The sequence below is a fragment of the Dromiciops gliroides genome, chromosome 1 (assembly GCF_019393635.1).
Source record: "Dromiciops gliroides isolate mDroGli1 chromosome 1, mDroGli1.pri, whole genome shotgun sequence".
Classification (NCBI taxonomy): domain Eukaryota; kingdom Metazoa; phylum Chordata; class Mammalia; order Microbiotheria; family Microbiotheriidae; genus Dromiciops; species Dromiciops gliroides.
Window position 1 is genome coordinate 33,755,116 of NC_057861.1, and position 15,176 is coordinate 33,770,291.

The following is a 15,176-nucleotide window of genomic DNA, read 5'->3' on the forward strand; positions in this document are numbered from 1 at the left end:
CCTCACTGTTGTATCCCCCCCTTTCTTTTTTTTCAGAGCAAAGCATCGCGGTCCTTTGACAAACGTTAACTGGCAGATATGATCCAACGTCTGATATATTATGGAATGAAAAAAATGTAAAAAAAAAGATGTCATCACACATGGAAATACAACAGAAGCGGTTCACTGTCTTGTGAATTTGGGGGAATTGCCCCTCTCCCCTCAGAGACACCCCCACCCCCCAGACCCATCTGGGAAGCTCCATGGACACCGGGGAGCCCCGAGGCCGAGTAAACCTCTTTAACTAGAGTAGGCTTTGCTTTCTCTTTTAATCATGAACAATACTGCTAACTGTGAATGGTGCCCTGCCTTCTGAATGATGGGGGATGGATGAGCCACTTGCTCATGGGACATGGGTTAAGCCTGCACACGCCTTTTTTTTTTTTTTTTTTTTTGCAGTAAAAGCAGAGACCGAAAGCAGCCTGTAATACTGTTTAGTCATTCCTCACGTAAAACATCTGAAATAATTCACTGAAGGTATCAAAAATATACCCTGTAGACCAGTACATCATTTACAACTGCCTTTCCTTCCCACCGTTTCAGCAACGATGTCCGAAAATCAGTCTACTCTCTGCGGAGCAGCGGCGGTGGGGGGCGGCCCGCCCGCGACTTTTCTGTGCTCTGCGGGCCGTCTTTCCGGCTGCCCCCACACGGCCTGACACTCACTTCCCAGGCCTGCAATTTGGCATTGGGTTTCCCGAGGCTGAGTTTTATTTAGCGAAGGCGATCTTCATTAGATCCAGAGGGGGTGAGCATGAAGGATGGCCGGGGCCCCAGAGTCCACAGATGGGATCTCAAAGCTGCGATGGTGGCGGGCTCTGGGAGAATCCAGGAGCTGGGGGTGAGCGGAGTCTGCTGACACGGATCGAACTTTGGTTCTGAATGCTGCAAGGGAGCAGTGGAGCCGGTGTATTGTCCCAGACTGGGGGGAAATTACAGGGTTTGGGGGCTGGGGGGGGAACAGATGTAGCTGGTTTGCTGGTTGACACCGGGAAAGGAGCGCGGTAAGAGGAGAGCGAATGGCCATCCCACTTCAAGTACTGGATCCCTGGCCACTCCACTGTGCCGGTGCAGCCCGTCCATGGACACCTCCCCTCCCATCCTACCCCACTGTGACATGCACTGCATTCAGACACGGACGTCGAGCCTTTCTCCCTTCCCCTGCCCCTCCCCAGTCTGAAGAGGAGGCGTGGAGCACCAGATGGTATTGTTCCCCTGAGAAAGTCCATTCCATTCGTGGGCCCGTGGCCTCCTGTGGGCCTGGACAGCGATGGTGAGCACAGGGGCGGGGGGGAGGCAGAGGGGGAGAGAGATGTTCTCCTCTCTGTTTATGCAGTGCGGGCAGTGGGCCGAACTACCCCCCGCGGCCGGCGCCTCTCTTACCAGCTGGGGTTTCTGCCCTCACGGCAATGGGGATTTGTTAAGGCTTTGGGCCGAAGAGGACACAGGACTTCCAGACGGACAGACGCAGACACTCTGGGCACTCCTTCCTGTACCCTCAGGGAACGGGAGGGGGGGATTTGGGGGGGGAGAGGAAGGCGGTCGACCGGCTTCATCCTCGATGTCCACCAAACCAGTTGGCTTTGGCCGAGTCCACAGCGGGCTCTCGGGCCATGGCGATCCCTCCTCTCCCCATCCACCCCGCCCCCTCCTTTACTCGCTGTCTGAGAGGGTCTCGTACTGCGAACAAAGCAGGGGCTTGGGCTCCTCGTCCCAGGCATGGTGCTGGCTGCCGGAGGCGCCTTGTGGAATGGCTGTGGGGGGCGAGGGGGTGATGACGTTTGTCGGGAGCCTCATGATGAGTGGGTTGTAGGGGAACGGTGTGGAACCTGGAGGGGCGGGGGGTGAAGGGAACAGAGACGTACAGGTAGGTGAGGGTGGGAGGTCAGACAGGGGGGAGGGGGACTGACAGGGAAGGAAGGGAATACAGAGAGACCCTCAGCGAGGACAAGCCTTCCGGCCTCTGGAGCTCCCCCTCCATCCTGACTTGGGCTGCTCGTTGGGGGCCTCTCTCTGGTAATGAGGAAAGGCCCTCAGGCCTAGGGGGGACCCCAGAGGCATGTCTAGGGGCCCGCACTGGGCTGATACCCCTCGGGATCCCTGACACGGATGATGCCCTCGATGAGTCAATAACCCTTTCAGGGCCCATGGGTCTCATCTTCCCAGCTGGTGTCTAATAGAAAGAGAGCTGGTCTCGGATAGCCCCAGAGACTTGAGTCCAATCACTAGTTGTGGGGCAGCTAGGCAGCACAGTGGATAGAGCACTGGCCCTAGAGTCAGGAGGACCCGAGTTTAAATCCAACCTCAGCCACTAGTTGTGTGACCCTGGTCAAGTCACTTAACCTCAACTGCCTCAAAACCCTAAAACAAAACCCCCAAACCAATCGCCAGTTAGGAAGCTTTGGGCAGTATGGTACAGTGGATAGAGAACCGGGCCAGGAGTCAGGAGGATTTAGGTTCAAAACATGCGTCAGAAACCTGTGTGTGTGACTATAAGCAAGTGACTTCAAGTCTCCTGGCCTTGGTTCCCTCATCTATAAAATGAGGGACTTGATCTCACTGACCCTAAATCTATGATCCCATGACTGCCCTTCTCTGAGCCTCAGTTGACTCATCTGGAAAAAGGGCACAATTCCATTCAGTCTCTCTGTGAGGGGAGTCCTTCAGGGGCACAGAGAGGAGCGTTATTGTGACTTGCCTTCTCTCAGAGTCCCCACTCAGTCCCGTGCAGGGCTGGGCACATGGTCACTGCGGCCCCTTTGGGGAGGTCTTTTTAAGGGACTATTTGCTTTGTTACAGTCTGGTGGTGACTGGCCTATAGCAGAGCTGGGAGGGACCTTGGGGGATACTGAAGTCCTCACTTTACAGATGAAGAAACTGAGGCAGAGGGTGATTGAGCAAGTTCCTGTTTGGCCTTAAGAATGCTCCTAGATTTCCTAGCATCTTCCAATGGCATTATTATGATTAATAATAATAATCAATAAAATGATGACCACTGTTGGAAGGCTTACAAAGTGCTTTTTCTCACAGTTTTGCGTACTGAGCAGCACAAGGCTTATTGCCCCCATATTTGGGGTAGTAGACCCGTGATTTCATTAGTAGGGGGGAGCCCCCATGAGCAAACTTCCTCTCTCAACGCAGGCCAGCCAGCACCTGCTGGCCACCTGCCTGGGGCACTGAGAGGTGTCAGAGGGTGGGATATGAACACAGGTCCCTCCTGACCTCGAGCTGTCTCTTCCCTCCCCACCACGGCCTGTCTGTGATGCCCCTCCCAGGGCTGGTCCGGCTGGGAAGACGTGTGTTCTTGTCCCCTCGTGGCTCTCATGTGGCCCCAATGGTCCTGAAACTGGGACGCTGGAAGGGGAAAGCATTTCCTGGTGTGGGGCCCCAGGTCCCTTCCCTGCCACAGCTGCTCGCGTTTGCATTAGAGCGCCTTTCTCCCTAGCGCTGATGCGCCGCCCTCCCTCTCACCCCCAGCTAGGCTGCCTCCTTACCTGCGGAGGAGGGGCGGTCTTCCCACACCCGGTTGGTGAGTGGGGTCCTGCGGTTACAATCCCCTTCTGAGTGGACAGAGGAGACTGATGCTGGCCGCTCCCCCGAGGACAGCCCCGGAGCCGGGGACTTGGCCTTGCTCCTGTTGGGCCGGCTGGAAACCTTTGGTTTCCCTCCACCTCCTGCAAGGAGACATGGGCGCCTGTGTTTCTGGGGTGCACACACCAGCCTCGCCCAAGCTTCCGGGGCCTGCTTGCCCTTTCCCCGCCCCGATTCCATCCAGGGTGCCCTGTGGGGAAGGGCATGAGGGGAGGGATCCCTGCTGTCCCATCTAGAATTAGGCTGGAACTGGCTGGCATCCTCAGGCAAGGCCCCTGGGGCCTGTGGGGAGGGAAGGGGGCAACACTGCGGGGAAATGGGGCTGCTTTTCCGTGTGGCCTCTGGCTCTACTGGAGAATCTTAGCAGTGGGCTGGATCCCTGGATCCTACCTTCAGGTTCTCTCAACACCGCCCCCCCCCCTTCCCCCTGGGGCTAAACAAAGCCCAGTTTGGCTGTGGTGTGACTGGGGACAGATGGGATGAAGGGGGCCCCCATGGGAATTTTAGGACTCTGAAACATTTCTCCCTGTTCTCTACATGAGTGGTGAGTGCCAGCCCTGGCATGCCCTGCTCTTCTTCTGCCAAGTCTGGGACACTGAGGGGCTGGGCAGAGAGCAATGGGCTTAGAGTAGGCAAGACCTGGACAGGTCTAAATCCCACCTCAGATATTTACTAGCTGTGGGAGCCTGAGGGGAATGTGTGTGTGTGAGTATGAATGTGTGTATGTGTGAGTGTGTGCACTTGAGTGTGGAAATGAGTGTGTATTGTGTGAGTGCAAGTATATGTGTAAGTATGTGCGTGTGTGTGTGGGGGGGGGGCGGGAAATCTCTCTGAGATCCCTTATCTTGAGGGTTAAATGGGCTCCTCTCTGTAAAGTGCTCTGACAACCTTTAGCGGAGACTCTAACCCTGGAAGGGGAGCTAAATAAGCAATGTCCAGATGCCAAGCAGCAGAGCCGGGGCTGGGGGCAGGATGCAGGGGAGAATTCAGGTTCGTGGTGCCCAGCTGATCAGACAGTCACAGATCCAGAGACTGAATGGGCCTCGGAGCCCATTGAGTTCAGACCCTTCATTTTACAGAGAAGGAAACTGAGGTTCAGAGAGGTGACTTACCCAAGGTCACACAGGGGGAAGAGGCAGAGCTTGGCCTTCAAACTCAGGCTAGCGGATCAAAGGTCTGGGGCAGGAAGGAACCTGGGAGCCCATTGAGGGCAGCCCCTTGATCTAAGGAGGAAACTGACTGCCAGGGACAGAGGCAGCATCGAATGCCAGGCCCTGACTCAGATCCAGTGTGTGGACCCCCGGGGCTGCCTCGAAGGTTGGAGGAGACCAAGCAGTGGCACCCCGTGTCAGTGCTGGCTCTTACTGTCACTGTCACTCCCTTGGGGACCCAGGCAATCCCTGCTCTTCAGGCCGACTCTGCGCCCATAGCAGCGGGGTGGCTGTGGGGGTTCGGGGAAGGCAGAGGGGGCCCTGCTGAAGATGGTGCTCAGGGACACAGGGATGGGGCACTACACGTATTTGCAGAATGAAAGCCTCCCTGTGTGAACTGGGGCTAGGGGTGAATTTGGAAGATGAGAATGCTGAGGACTGGCAACACTCCTCAGATCAGTGCCGCCCGGTCTCTGGGGCATAATTCTTGCCCGCCCACCCCATGAACATCAGACACACCCATGGAAGAGGCTGGAAGGAGCAGGTCCTGACTCTGCTGTGGCCACTAGGGCCGCCAGCAGGAGTGCTGATTCTAGCCCGGGGCATGAAGGGGGAAGTGACACCATCTCCCGAGTCCACCAAGGCCAGCACCTTCCCAATGCCTCCCATGGCCAGCCTGGGCCCAGGGCAAAAGCTGATCCAAGGCCAGAGGGGGAAACCTTCTGATGGAGAGTAGAGAATACTCAGATGGGCCCCAAAATGCCCATGCCCAACCCTTGACCCCAAGAGGCAGGTGCTCAATGAATCACAAATCTACAACTTCAAGAGAGCCCAGGGACCAATCTAGTCCTGCCCCTTTATTTTACAGAAGGGGAAACTGAGGCAAAGAGCCTTGCCCCAGACCACACAGGGAATAAGCATCACAGATGGACTTTGAACCCGGGTCCTCAGTAATGCTGGTCTATGTGATAAATAGTGCTGACTCCTGGACTGTGGGCTCCATCCCAGCAGGGCCTCAGGGCAACTCAGAGGCCATTAGATCTAATCCCCATATTTGGCAGACAAGGAAACTGAGGCCCCAAATAGTGAAGTGACTTTGCAGCACCATGAGGATGAGATTTGAACCCAAACCTCCTGCCTCTCTACTCCACTTTCTTCCTATGTACAGTGAGGAATCTTAGCCTCTCAGGGCTGGGCAGGACCGTGGGGTCATCTTGTCCAACAAGCTCCTCCTAATCATCTGAGACCCAGAGGTGAGGTGACTTGGCAAAGGTCACACAGTCAGTATGTGTCAGGGGCAGGGCATGAATCCAGGTCTTCCTGACTCTGAGGCTGTCTGTTTCACCACTAGACTACACCCCTTCTCCTCTCCATCATGGGAAAGGGCCCCTCATTAAATCCCCTGCTCTAAGAACCTGGGGCCAGCAGAGCCTGACAACTCCGGCCAGTGGCCTGCACCTTGGGTGGGAGGTTGGGGAAGAAGGGAGGGGAAGGGGACAGGAACAGCATAGTAAGTGTTTAAGAGAAAAAGCAGCAGCATTTTCCGCCCTCCTTGTCTTGGGGGCAGGTGGGCAGGACCCCAGAACGACGGGAATATCAGTACCAGCATCAGATTAGCAGATTCCAAAAACAAACATAAACATATTTTTAAATAAAAAAAAAAAACAACCAAAAAAACAAAACCACACACACAGTAAAAGCTCAAAGCCCAAGGGGGAGAATCCAAACACGCAGGAGGAATTAATCACAAGGAAATGAAGGGATGGCTGGACGGACAAACGGACACACGGCGGAAGGTGGAAAGGCCTGCAGACCTGGCGAGATGAGCGGGTGGTCATTCCGTCCGTCAGCAGCAGTTATGGGCATAGCAGCGGGCAGGCTCGCACTGGCATTCAGAGGGTTAAAAGCATTGGCACTGAGAGGTGACCGGTCTTCCCACTGATCATCATATTTACCCATTAGGGCCCGCCTAATAATTGCTTCCAACCCCATGTTGGTGCTCGCGTGCTCCTGAACCGACTGGCTTCTACAAGTCATAAGGCCTGGGAGAGAGAGAGAGAGGAGAGAAGGGGAAGCAAAGAGGGGAGGGAGGGGAAAAGAGAGGAGAGGAGAGGAGACAGGAAGGGGAAGGAGGAGAGGAGAGATTAGAAGAGAGGGAGGACGGAGAGGAGAGGAGAGGAGAGGAGAGGAGAGGAGAGGAGAGGAGAGGAGAGGAGAGGAGAGGAGAGGAGAGGAGAGGAGAGGAGAGGAGAGGAGAGGAGAGGAGAGGAGAGGAGAGGAGAGGAGAGGAGAGGAGAGGAGAGGAGAGGAGAGGAGAGGAGAGGGAAGAGAGAAGAGAGGGAGGGAAAGGGAGAGAGGGAGAGAGAAGAGAGGGAGACAGGAGAGGACAGGAGGGGAAGAGAAGAGAGGGAGGGTGAAACAGAGGAGAGGAGGAAGGAAGGAGACAGGAGAGGAGAGGGGAGGGAGAGAGGAGAAGAAACAAACAGTCAGCACATTCTTCCAAAGCAACAGCTTTCCCTCTGCAGTTCCCACACCCAGCTCCGCTCCCCGTTGGCCCCCGGCTACCACGGGGGTCCAGCTTTGTGGGTGGGGGGGACGGCTCAGGGCCCCTGTTTCCTCCCTTTGCTTTCTGATGGGAGGCAGGGACAGGCAGAGGGGAGTTGTGTCTACTCTAGCAGGCTGAGGAGGCGCCTGAGCTTATTTCCAAAAAGAAAGAAAGAAGACGAAGGAGGGAGGCAGCCTGTGGAACTGGAGCAGCTGGAGGGCACGGGGACAGCGCTGTTCCCAAAGCCTCCCCTTTCTGGGCCTCGGTTTCCTTCTCTGAAAATTAGGGTCTGACACTAGATGATCCCCAAGGCCCCAAACACAGCAGGGGCGGCCCCTGACATCTAGGGGGACAGGAAATGCAGCTGTCCCATGAGCCTCCTGTAGCCTGGGACACAGCCCTCACTTCTATCGGGGACCCAAAGCTCCCCCTTGTCCAGAAGGCCCCCCACAGGGCCCTTCAGTGTGGCTGCCCCCGTGCCATCCCACATTCTCTAGCCAAGCTCTTCCCAGAGGCGAGTGCTATCTCTCAGATTACACTGATTTGTCCCTATCTTCTCTTCCCCTCCCCTCCTTGTGCCTTCACAGGCAGGCCCAGAATGGGTGTTTAATTCAGCCACAAGCACTGACTCAGGGCTCCCTGCAGGGGAGGGGGGGGCTGCACTAGCTGCCCCCGACACAAACACAAGGATGAAGAGGCACTGCCCTCAGGCAGCTGGCATCCTCTGGCTGGGCCAGGGAGCCAGGCTTCCCGGGAGGTGTCAGGGGCTCTTTCAAAGGCCCAGGAAGGCCGCAGAGGGGCCTTGGGCTCCAAGGGGATGAGGTCAGGGAAGCCCGGTCACCCTAGGCCGCCTCCCACCCCGACCCGGCCCCAGCTCTTTCTGTTCTCCTTCCATCACCTACTGAGCCTTTCGCAGCCCTCCCTTAGCCCGGCTCAAAGCCGAAATGAGAGACAGGATGCAGAGACTTAGTGACGTTACTGTGGGGTACAGAGTAGCCATGCGGTTATATGCAGCATTCGCTCTGGAGGGGAGAAGGGAGAGGGGAGGCGGGGAGGGGAAGGGGAAGACACGGGAGCACATCCAGGGACAGCTGCGACCACATGTCTCCTGACTTCAAGGTGGGAGGCGGGCTGGGGAGGGGGCACAGGAGGGAATGGTAAAAAACCGGGCACGCGACAGCAGCCGGGAGCCCCTCCAGGCCCCTCTCCGCTTGCTGAGGAGGGGACCCGGGTTTGGCCGCACCACTCGGAAGCCACGACACGGGGGCCTTCCTCTGCTCCCCCCCCAGGCGGCCCTAGGATGGGGGGCTGCAGGGGCCCTGGGCTCGCACCCCTTCCTCCTCCAAGAGAGATCTCAGGCATCTTCCACAAGCCCTCCAGCCACAGAACCAAGCTCAATCTCCTCTGAGCGCCATTCACACCCATAGTGTGTTTCTCAATCCCTCAAACTGTGGTGCCGCCTTCTTGGCAGATCTCCCTGCCATACCTCAGGGGGGACCCGTCCCCCCTTTCCAAGTCTTATCCAGCTTTCACGACAAGGCTTATGAGCCTTCTCAAGCCTCTGTCTAGCCCAGGCAGTTACTAGTCTCTCTTCCCTTCACACCCCCCCACCCCCAGCACCTCCCAACATCAGAGCACTCGGTAAGAGAATCTCGGCATGGAGAGGGTGCTCGGAAGCCAGGCAGCCCAACTCACCACCATGGCCCTTGGATCCATTTTTGATGGAAAACAAAGTAAGTCACCCCTCTCTTCCATGTGCCGTCGCACTTCCCCACCCCGGCTTTTCTGAGCTAAACATTCCAATGCCTCACGGCAGGTGGGCCTGAGATCCCCCACCATCTTGGTTCCCCGAGAGCCTTCTTGAGCCCAAGCACTCCACGCACCTTCCAACTAGCCTCCTCTCTGGAAGAACACGGGCTCTCCAAGGGCAGGGACCATTGCCTCCCTTGTGTCTTAGTCCCCCTAACACCGGGCACAGCACGTGGTGCACGGCCGAGGCTGAACATGTATGTGTTTGACTGAATTTGGCTCTTTGCAAGAGGGCAGACTGGTTTAGGAGTCATCCCCAGGCACAGTGGGATGCCCCTGGAGGGGGTGGTCACCCCCTCTCTGGAGGACTTCACTCAGAGACTGTACCAGCCCTTGCTGAGTCCAGGGAGTGTGCTGGAACGGGGATTCTTTCGGTGTGGACCAGACCGCCATGGAGGTCGCTTCTCAGATTCTAAGTGCTTTGAAAGGCTTAACAAACACATCCCTCAAACCTGCCTCTGGAGGCCCGTTCCCAGTGACGGCACACGGCGGCGACCCCAAGCCCCCTGTTCTGTCTCCACCATTCCCTACAGATGCACATCATCTGACTCGCCTGACTGCAGGGAGCGGTGAGGGAAGGGAAGACTCATGTGGCATGGCAATAAATCACGGTCTAAGAAGGGGGTGGACGACAACTGGAGAACAAGCCGGGCAAGTTACCTGCTCCGGTGATGGCGGGCATGTTGAAGATCTCTGTTCCAGGCTGGCCGATATCTAGAGGAAAGAGAGGAGATGGGTGAGACTCACATGGCAACTCCTGGAAGCGTAACCCTGGGGGAGGATGACTGGGACGGGGGGGTGGGGGGGGGTGTCTCAATGGCTGTCCCATCTGCAGGGCCCAGGCCAGGGTGATGCTCCCAGTACAGAAAAAAGAAGTCCCAGCATATGTGTCTCAGGGCCGAGGCCTCTTGGACCCTCAGGGCTCTGTACAGAGACACTCTCTTGGGATTTGAGAAACTGGACTGCTGTTCTGCATCCCAGGGGCCTTCCTGGGCTCCCCCCACTTCCTTGGAAGCCAGACCCTAACCATCCCATAGGTGACAAGGATGTTCCAGCTGGCCTCCTGACGCTTGGCTCTCTCTTACCTTCTCTTTCCAATGTACTGTGCCAGGCCCTGGGGCTGGATCACACACAGGCGTGGATGGGATGCATGGACCCCATCTAACAGTCTAATAAAGCTTATGGACCCCTTCTCAGAATGACATTTTAAAAAAATGATGGAAGGAAATGCTCTATTTTCATTTTAGATGAGTGAAAATAAACAAGGTCATTTTTCTTTCCTTCCAAGTTCATGGAGCCCAGGCCTGTTCCCTCATCTATAAAATGGGCGTGGATAGCTAAACTTATGAAGGCCTGTTGTGAGGAAAGTGATTTGTAAACCTTAAGGAATGTTTACTGGCTTGGGGAGTGGCAACATTTCTGCTCTGATAGCATCCATCTACTTCTGTGTGTGTGCAGGCCTGCATGTGCACATCCCTACAGACCTTCTCAGGTGAGACAGGAGGACCTCAGCTGATGTTTCTCAGGGGGGAATCTTCCTTGGCCTCCTCCTCCCTTACCCCTGGTTTTTACACTTTTCAAAGCCCTTGCATAGGCATTGCTTCTTCTTTTTTTTTTTTTTAGTGAGGCAATTGGGGTTAAGTGACTTGCCCAGGGTCACACAGCTAGTAAGTGTTAAGTGTCTGAGGCCGGATTTGAACTCAGGTACTCCTGACTCCAGGGCCGGTGCTCTATCCACTGCGCCATCTAGCTGCCCTGGCATTGCTTCTAATTCACCTAATAAACCTGACTGAGGCCTGGGGGGATTCTTATCCCTGTTCTACAGAGGAGGAAACTGAAAGCGGAAGAGGAGTCCTGACTGGCGGGAGGACATGCAGGCAATCAGTGGTGGAGGCACGGCTTGTCTCCTGCGGCATGGCTCTCATCAGCTGAGTTGCAATGGGGGGAGATGAACCCCCAGAAGCCCCGAGAGCTGGCAAACAAGACCAGGTAACATGGTCTTTGGGATGGACTGAATCCATCTGAGGGGTAGAATGTGGTATGGTGGACAGAGGGACAACCTGGGGCAGAGAACCTGGATGTGAATCTGCCACCTAGTGGCCACGTGACCTTGAGCAGGCGGATTCATCTGTCTGGACCTCGATGACCCCATCTGCAAAATGGGCAGGTTTGATGAGATGATCCATGAGGGCCCTTCTAGCTCTGGATCCACATGCCTATGATTTCTGGGGTTGGGGAGAAGGGGAAGGGGGAAATTGGAGAGCCAAAGGATGCCCACGAGAATGGTCCAGGGATCCAAGCCGGATTTCCACCAAGGGAGACAAAACGGAAAAGCAGAAGACCCGGCCCAAGTCTGTTGTACAAGACTTCCTATTTCTGGGTGCAAAATGAGGGCCCGAGCTAGGGATTAAATGAGATGGTAGACTCAATGATCCATGGGGAAATTTAAAAAAAAAAAAAAGGTTGTCAGAGTGGAAAGAGAGACCGAGGCCTCTGGGCCTCCTCTCACTCCTTCAGCCAGGCCGCTCAGGCCCGGTGGGGGATGGCAACGTCAGCTGGGTCCTAAGTGTGAGGGAGGAGACTTACTGTACTCAGGCTCATTCCGGTTGTTGGTGCCCATTTTCTTGTTGATCTCCTGTTTTTTGGATTTCACCATGGCGGAGTTGCTCTCGGTCAGTTTGCTGAAGAAGGCAGGGGGCTGGCCGTTGTTCCCTGGAGACTTGGATCCCACCCTGAGGGAGGAAACAGGGGGAGGGTCTGGCACTGGGGAACCCCCCGGAACGGCTCTGTCCTGTCTTTCGAGTGTCCAATGAAGTAACCCTGGCACAGCATGGCAGAGCCCGGGCCCTAAGGAAATGCTGGCTCTTCTTGTTGTTGTTGCTATTAACTATGTCCCTCCAGTGGCTGGGCCACATTCCTACCATCCCTGTATTCCAAACTTGAGCCCCAACGAGATCCCTCCAAGATTGGGAGTTGCAGGACCTGGGTTCGAGTCCTCATGGTCCTTCCACACTGTGTGACTGTGGGCTTGACTGCCCCTCTCAGGCCTCCATTTCCTTACTTGTTAGACCAGAGGGCCTCTGAGGGGGCGACCAAGTGATGATCACTGTCTATCCACTAGCGACCAGAGAGGCCTGGCCAAGGGAAGTGACAGAGCTCGAGGCCACGCCCAAGCCGGCTGAAGCATCAGGGTTGAAATCCTGGTCTGGGTCCCCAGCCTGACCTCTCTGGGTACTGCCCTCCATCCCCAAACCTCAGAGATGGAAGGGACCTCGGGGTGTGACCAAAGAGAGTCTGAATTCCTTCCATGATGTCCCTTTTGTTCTGTCTTTCTCTGCTGCTTGAACACTTCCAGAGGGACAGGGGACTCACTACCTTTCTTTCTTTCCTTTTTTTTTTTAGTGAGGCAATTGGAGTTAAGTGACTTGCCCAGGGTCACACAGCTAGTAAGTGTTAAGTGTCTAAGGCCAGATCTGAACTCGGGTCCTCCTGACTCCAGGGCTGGTGCTCTATCCACTGCGCCACCTGGCTGCCCCAACTCACTACCTTTCAAAGCAAGCCCATACTGCTGTGGCATAACTCAAGCTGTTGGGATTCTTTCTTATATTAAGCTACACCCTCCTTTCCCATGATTTCATGGGATTGCTGACTCAGGCTGGAGGGTACTGCAACCCCCTCACTTTACAGCTGGTGAAACTCAGGCCCAAGGAGGGGCTGAGCTAGGATTTGAACTTGGATCCTCTGACCCCAGAGCCAGTCTTTCTCCATTGGACCACACTGCTGCCTGCGACAGGCTGGTGCCCCCCTTCCCTGAGGCTACTGTACCTGGGCTCCGCCTGCTCTCCCTCGCGGTACAACATTGGGTAAGGGGCACTTCGGCCATGGTCAGACTCCCCCATGCCCTCTGGTGGGGATACTGGCTCAATGCAATCTTCTGAGCTGCCCAGGGCAGAGGCTTTGCCCTGCTCCGGAGACCTGTGAGAGAGACACAGAAACGGACAGAGACAGAGAGAGGGAGAGGAAAGGCAGAGAGACAAGAAACAGAAAGAAACAGAAAGACAATGGGAGAGAGAGACAGAGATAGAGAGTGCCTGGTCAGTGTGGGGTAACACAGGCATCTCCTCCCCTGCTCCGGACTCTCCCATGGCTCCCAGTTGCCCTCAGGATCAGCACTGCCCCAGCCCAGCCTGGCTCCTGCTCTACTTCCCAGCCTGAACACACCTCCCTCTCCCTATGACATCCCAGCCCAATGGGCCCTCTCGAGGTTCTCTGTACCTGATCTTCCACCTCTGGATTCCTTGTCTTTGGCTGGGCTGTCCCCTTTGCCCTCCCTCCTCACCTCTCCCTCAGAATCCTTGGCTTCCTTCTTCCCTTTCCTGATCTCCACCCCGCTCAACAAGCACTGATCAAATGCCTCCTACTCCACAAGCCCTGTGCTTAGGAGGATATCAAGAAAGGCAGAAGGTGGTCGGGCCTCAGGAGTGTTCCTGCCCTGAGGACAGACTTAGGACCCATGATGTCCCCGGAGCTGCCCAAAGAGGAGGGAAGGCTTTCTGCAGATCTGGGGGAGCTAAGAAGGGGTTTTCTGTTTTAAAATCAAGTTGTATTTTATTTAGGAATGTAAACCCTGCTCTCTGCCCCCAGCTGTGGCTGGCTTCGGCCCTCTGGCCGCTCTGCCCGGGGAACCAAGGATGACTTTCCTAGGCCCCTGCGGCTGGGGTGTGCTTCCTGTCTCTGCAATCCCCAGGCTGAGCCTCTTCAAACATTTTCCATCTACTCTGGCTTGTTGGGACGCCGTCTCCCCCAGCAGGGAGTAAGTTCTGGAGGGCAGGCTCTGTCTCGTTTGGGTCTTCCTAGGCTCCAGCCCCAGAACAGTGACTGGTACAGAGAAGAGGCTTAATACACACTTGGTGAATGACTGAATGAGTGGATGAATGAATGAATGAATGAATGAATAAGTAAATGAATGGCTGTCAAAGTACATCTTCAGTTAACAGTATCAGCTCCATCTGAATCATTGTGGCTCATGTGGGAGCATCCATTTGCTGGGTCAGAGGTCACAGGCCATCCCAGGATGCCGAGAGCAGGGGCACAGAAATTCACTTCCCCAAGTTTCCATTAAATAGTCTGTCCCCTGGGCCAGGTGACGTGTGTAGCCCGGAGGCCAGGTACAAACTCAAACCAGCCCTGGCCTCTGAGTGTACACTCTGGAGGGGGACAGGCCGGAAGGCACGGTGGCACGCACATCAAGGGGGCCTGTATGTGTCCTGCCCCGTTACAGATTATCCTGTAGGCCTCTGTCAAGGTCTGCCACCCCTTCCCATCAAGTGGGTCAGACAGTGGACCTCATTCACCCAACCAATCATCGTCATTTCCAGGGGTTTGCACCCTACTCTATCCCCCTCTGCACCCCCACCTGACACATGGGTTCACAGGCTCACAGAGACTAGACTTGGAAGGGACCTCAGGGGTCAAGCGAGTCCAACCCTTTCATTTTACAGATGGGGAGACTGAGGCCCAGAGTGGGGGAGGGGCTCCCGAGCTGCTCTGAGCCAGGGCCGGACACCAGCCCAGGTAGTCGCGTGCCCCACCGCCCCAGCTCACCTCTTGCCTCCTTCGCTCTGGGGGGAGATGCGGGAGGCGGCACCATGGTCCGGCTGGGGGAGGTAGACCTCACTGGGCGTCCGGCGTAAGTCCAGCACGGGGCAACTGGCCCCAGGAAAGGAGTAGAGAGGGGCCGGGAGGTGAGAGTTGAGCTGCTGTGGGTGGTGGCGGGTGTAGTCTTGGGTGATCACCTCCTGGAGGGAAGGGCACAGAAATACGTGAGCGGGAACATGGGGGGCCGGGGCAGGGAGGGGAAGGCTGGCCCAGTCATCGGGCCTCTGCTCACACCCTGACTCTGAATGTCACCCCGTCCTTCAAGGCCCTCACCATCCACCAGGCTTTCCCTGGTCTTGCTGGTGTGGTGCTACCTCTTCTCAACCTGCCCTCCCCCATGAGACCACAGAGTGAGGCCAGGGACCGCATCTCATTTGTCTCTG

General features: G+C 56.1%; 1 protein-coding gene across 1 annotated transcript in view; it reads right to left on the reverse strand.

The window, feature by feature from the left end:
- Nucleotides 1–457: 457 nt before the first annotated feature.
- Nucleotides 458–15,176, reverse strand: part of NCOR2 (nuclear receptor corepressor 2) — a 267,801-nt gene continuing 253,082 nt past the window's right edge. The window contains 7 exon segments of the mRNA XM_043990128.1: nucleotides 458–1,868; nucleotides 3,534–3,713; nucleotides 6,596–6,823; nucleotides 9,796–9,849; nucleotides 11,722–11,867; nucleotides 12,961–13,110; nucleotides 14,740–14,933. Coding sequence (XP_043846063.1) covers nucleotides 1,693–1,868; nucleotides 3,534–3,713; nucleotides 6,596–6,823; nucleotides 9,796–9,849; nucleotides 11,722–11,867; nucleotides 12,961–13,110; nucleotides 14,740–14,933 — 1,128 coding nt within the window. The 3' untranslated portion in view covers nucleotides 458–1,692.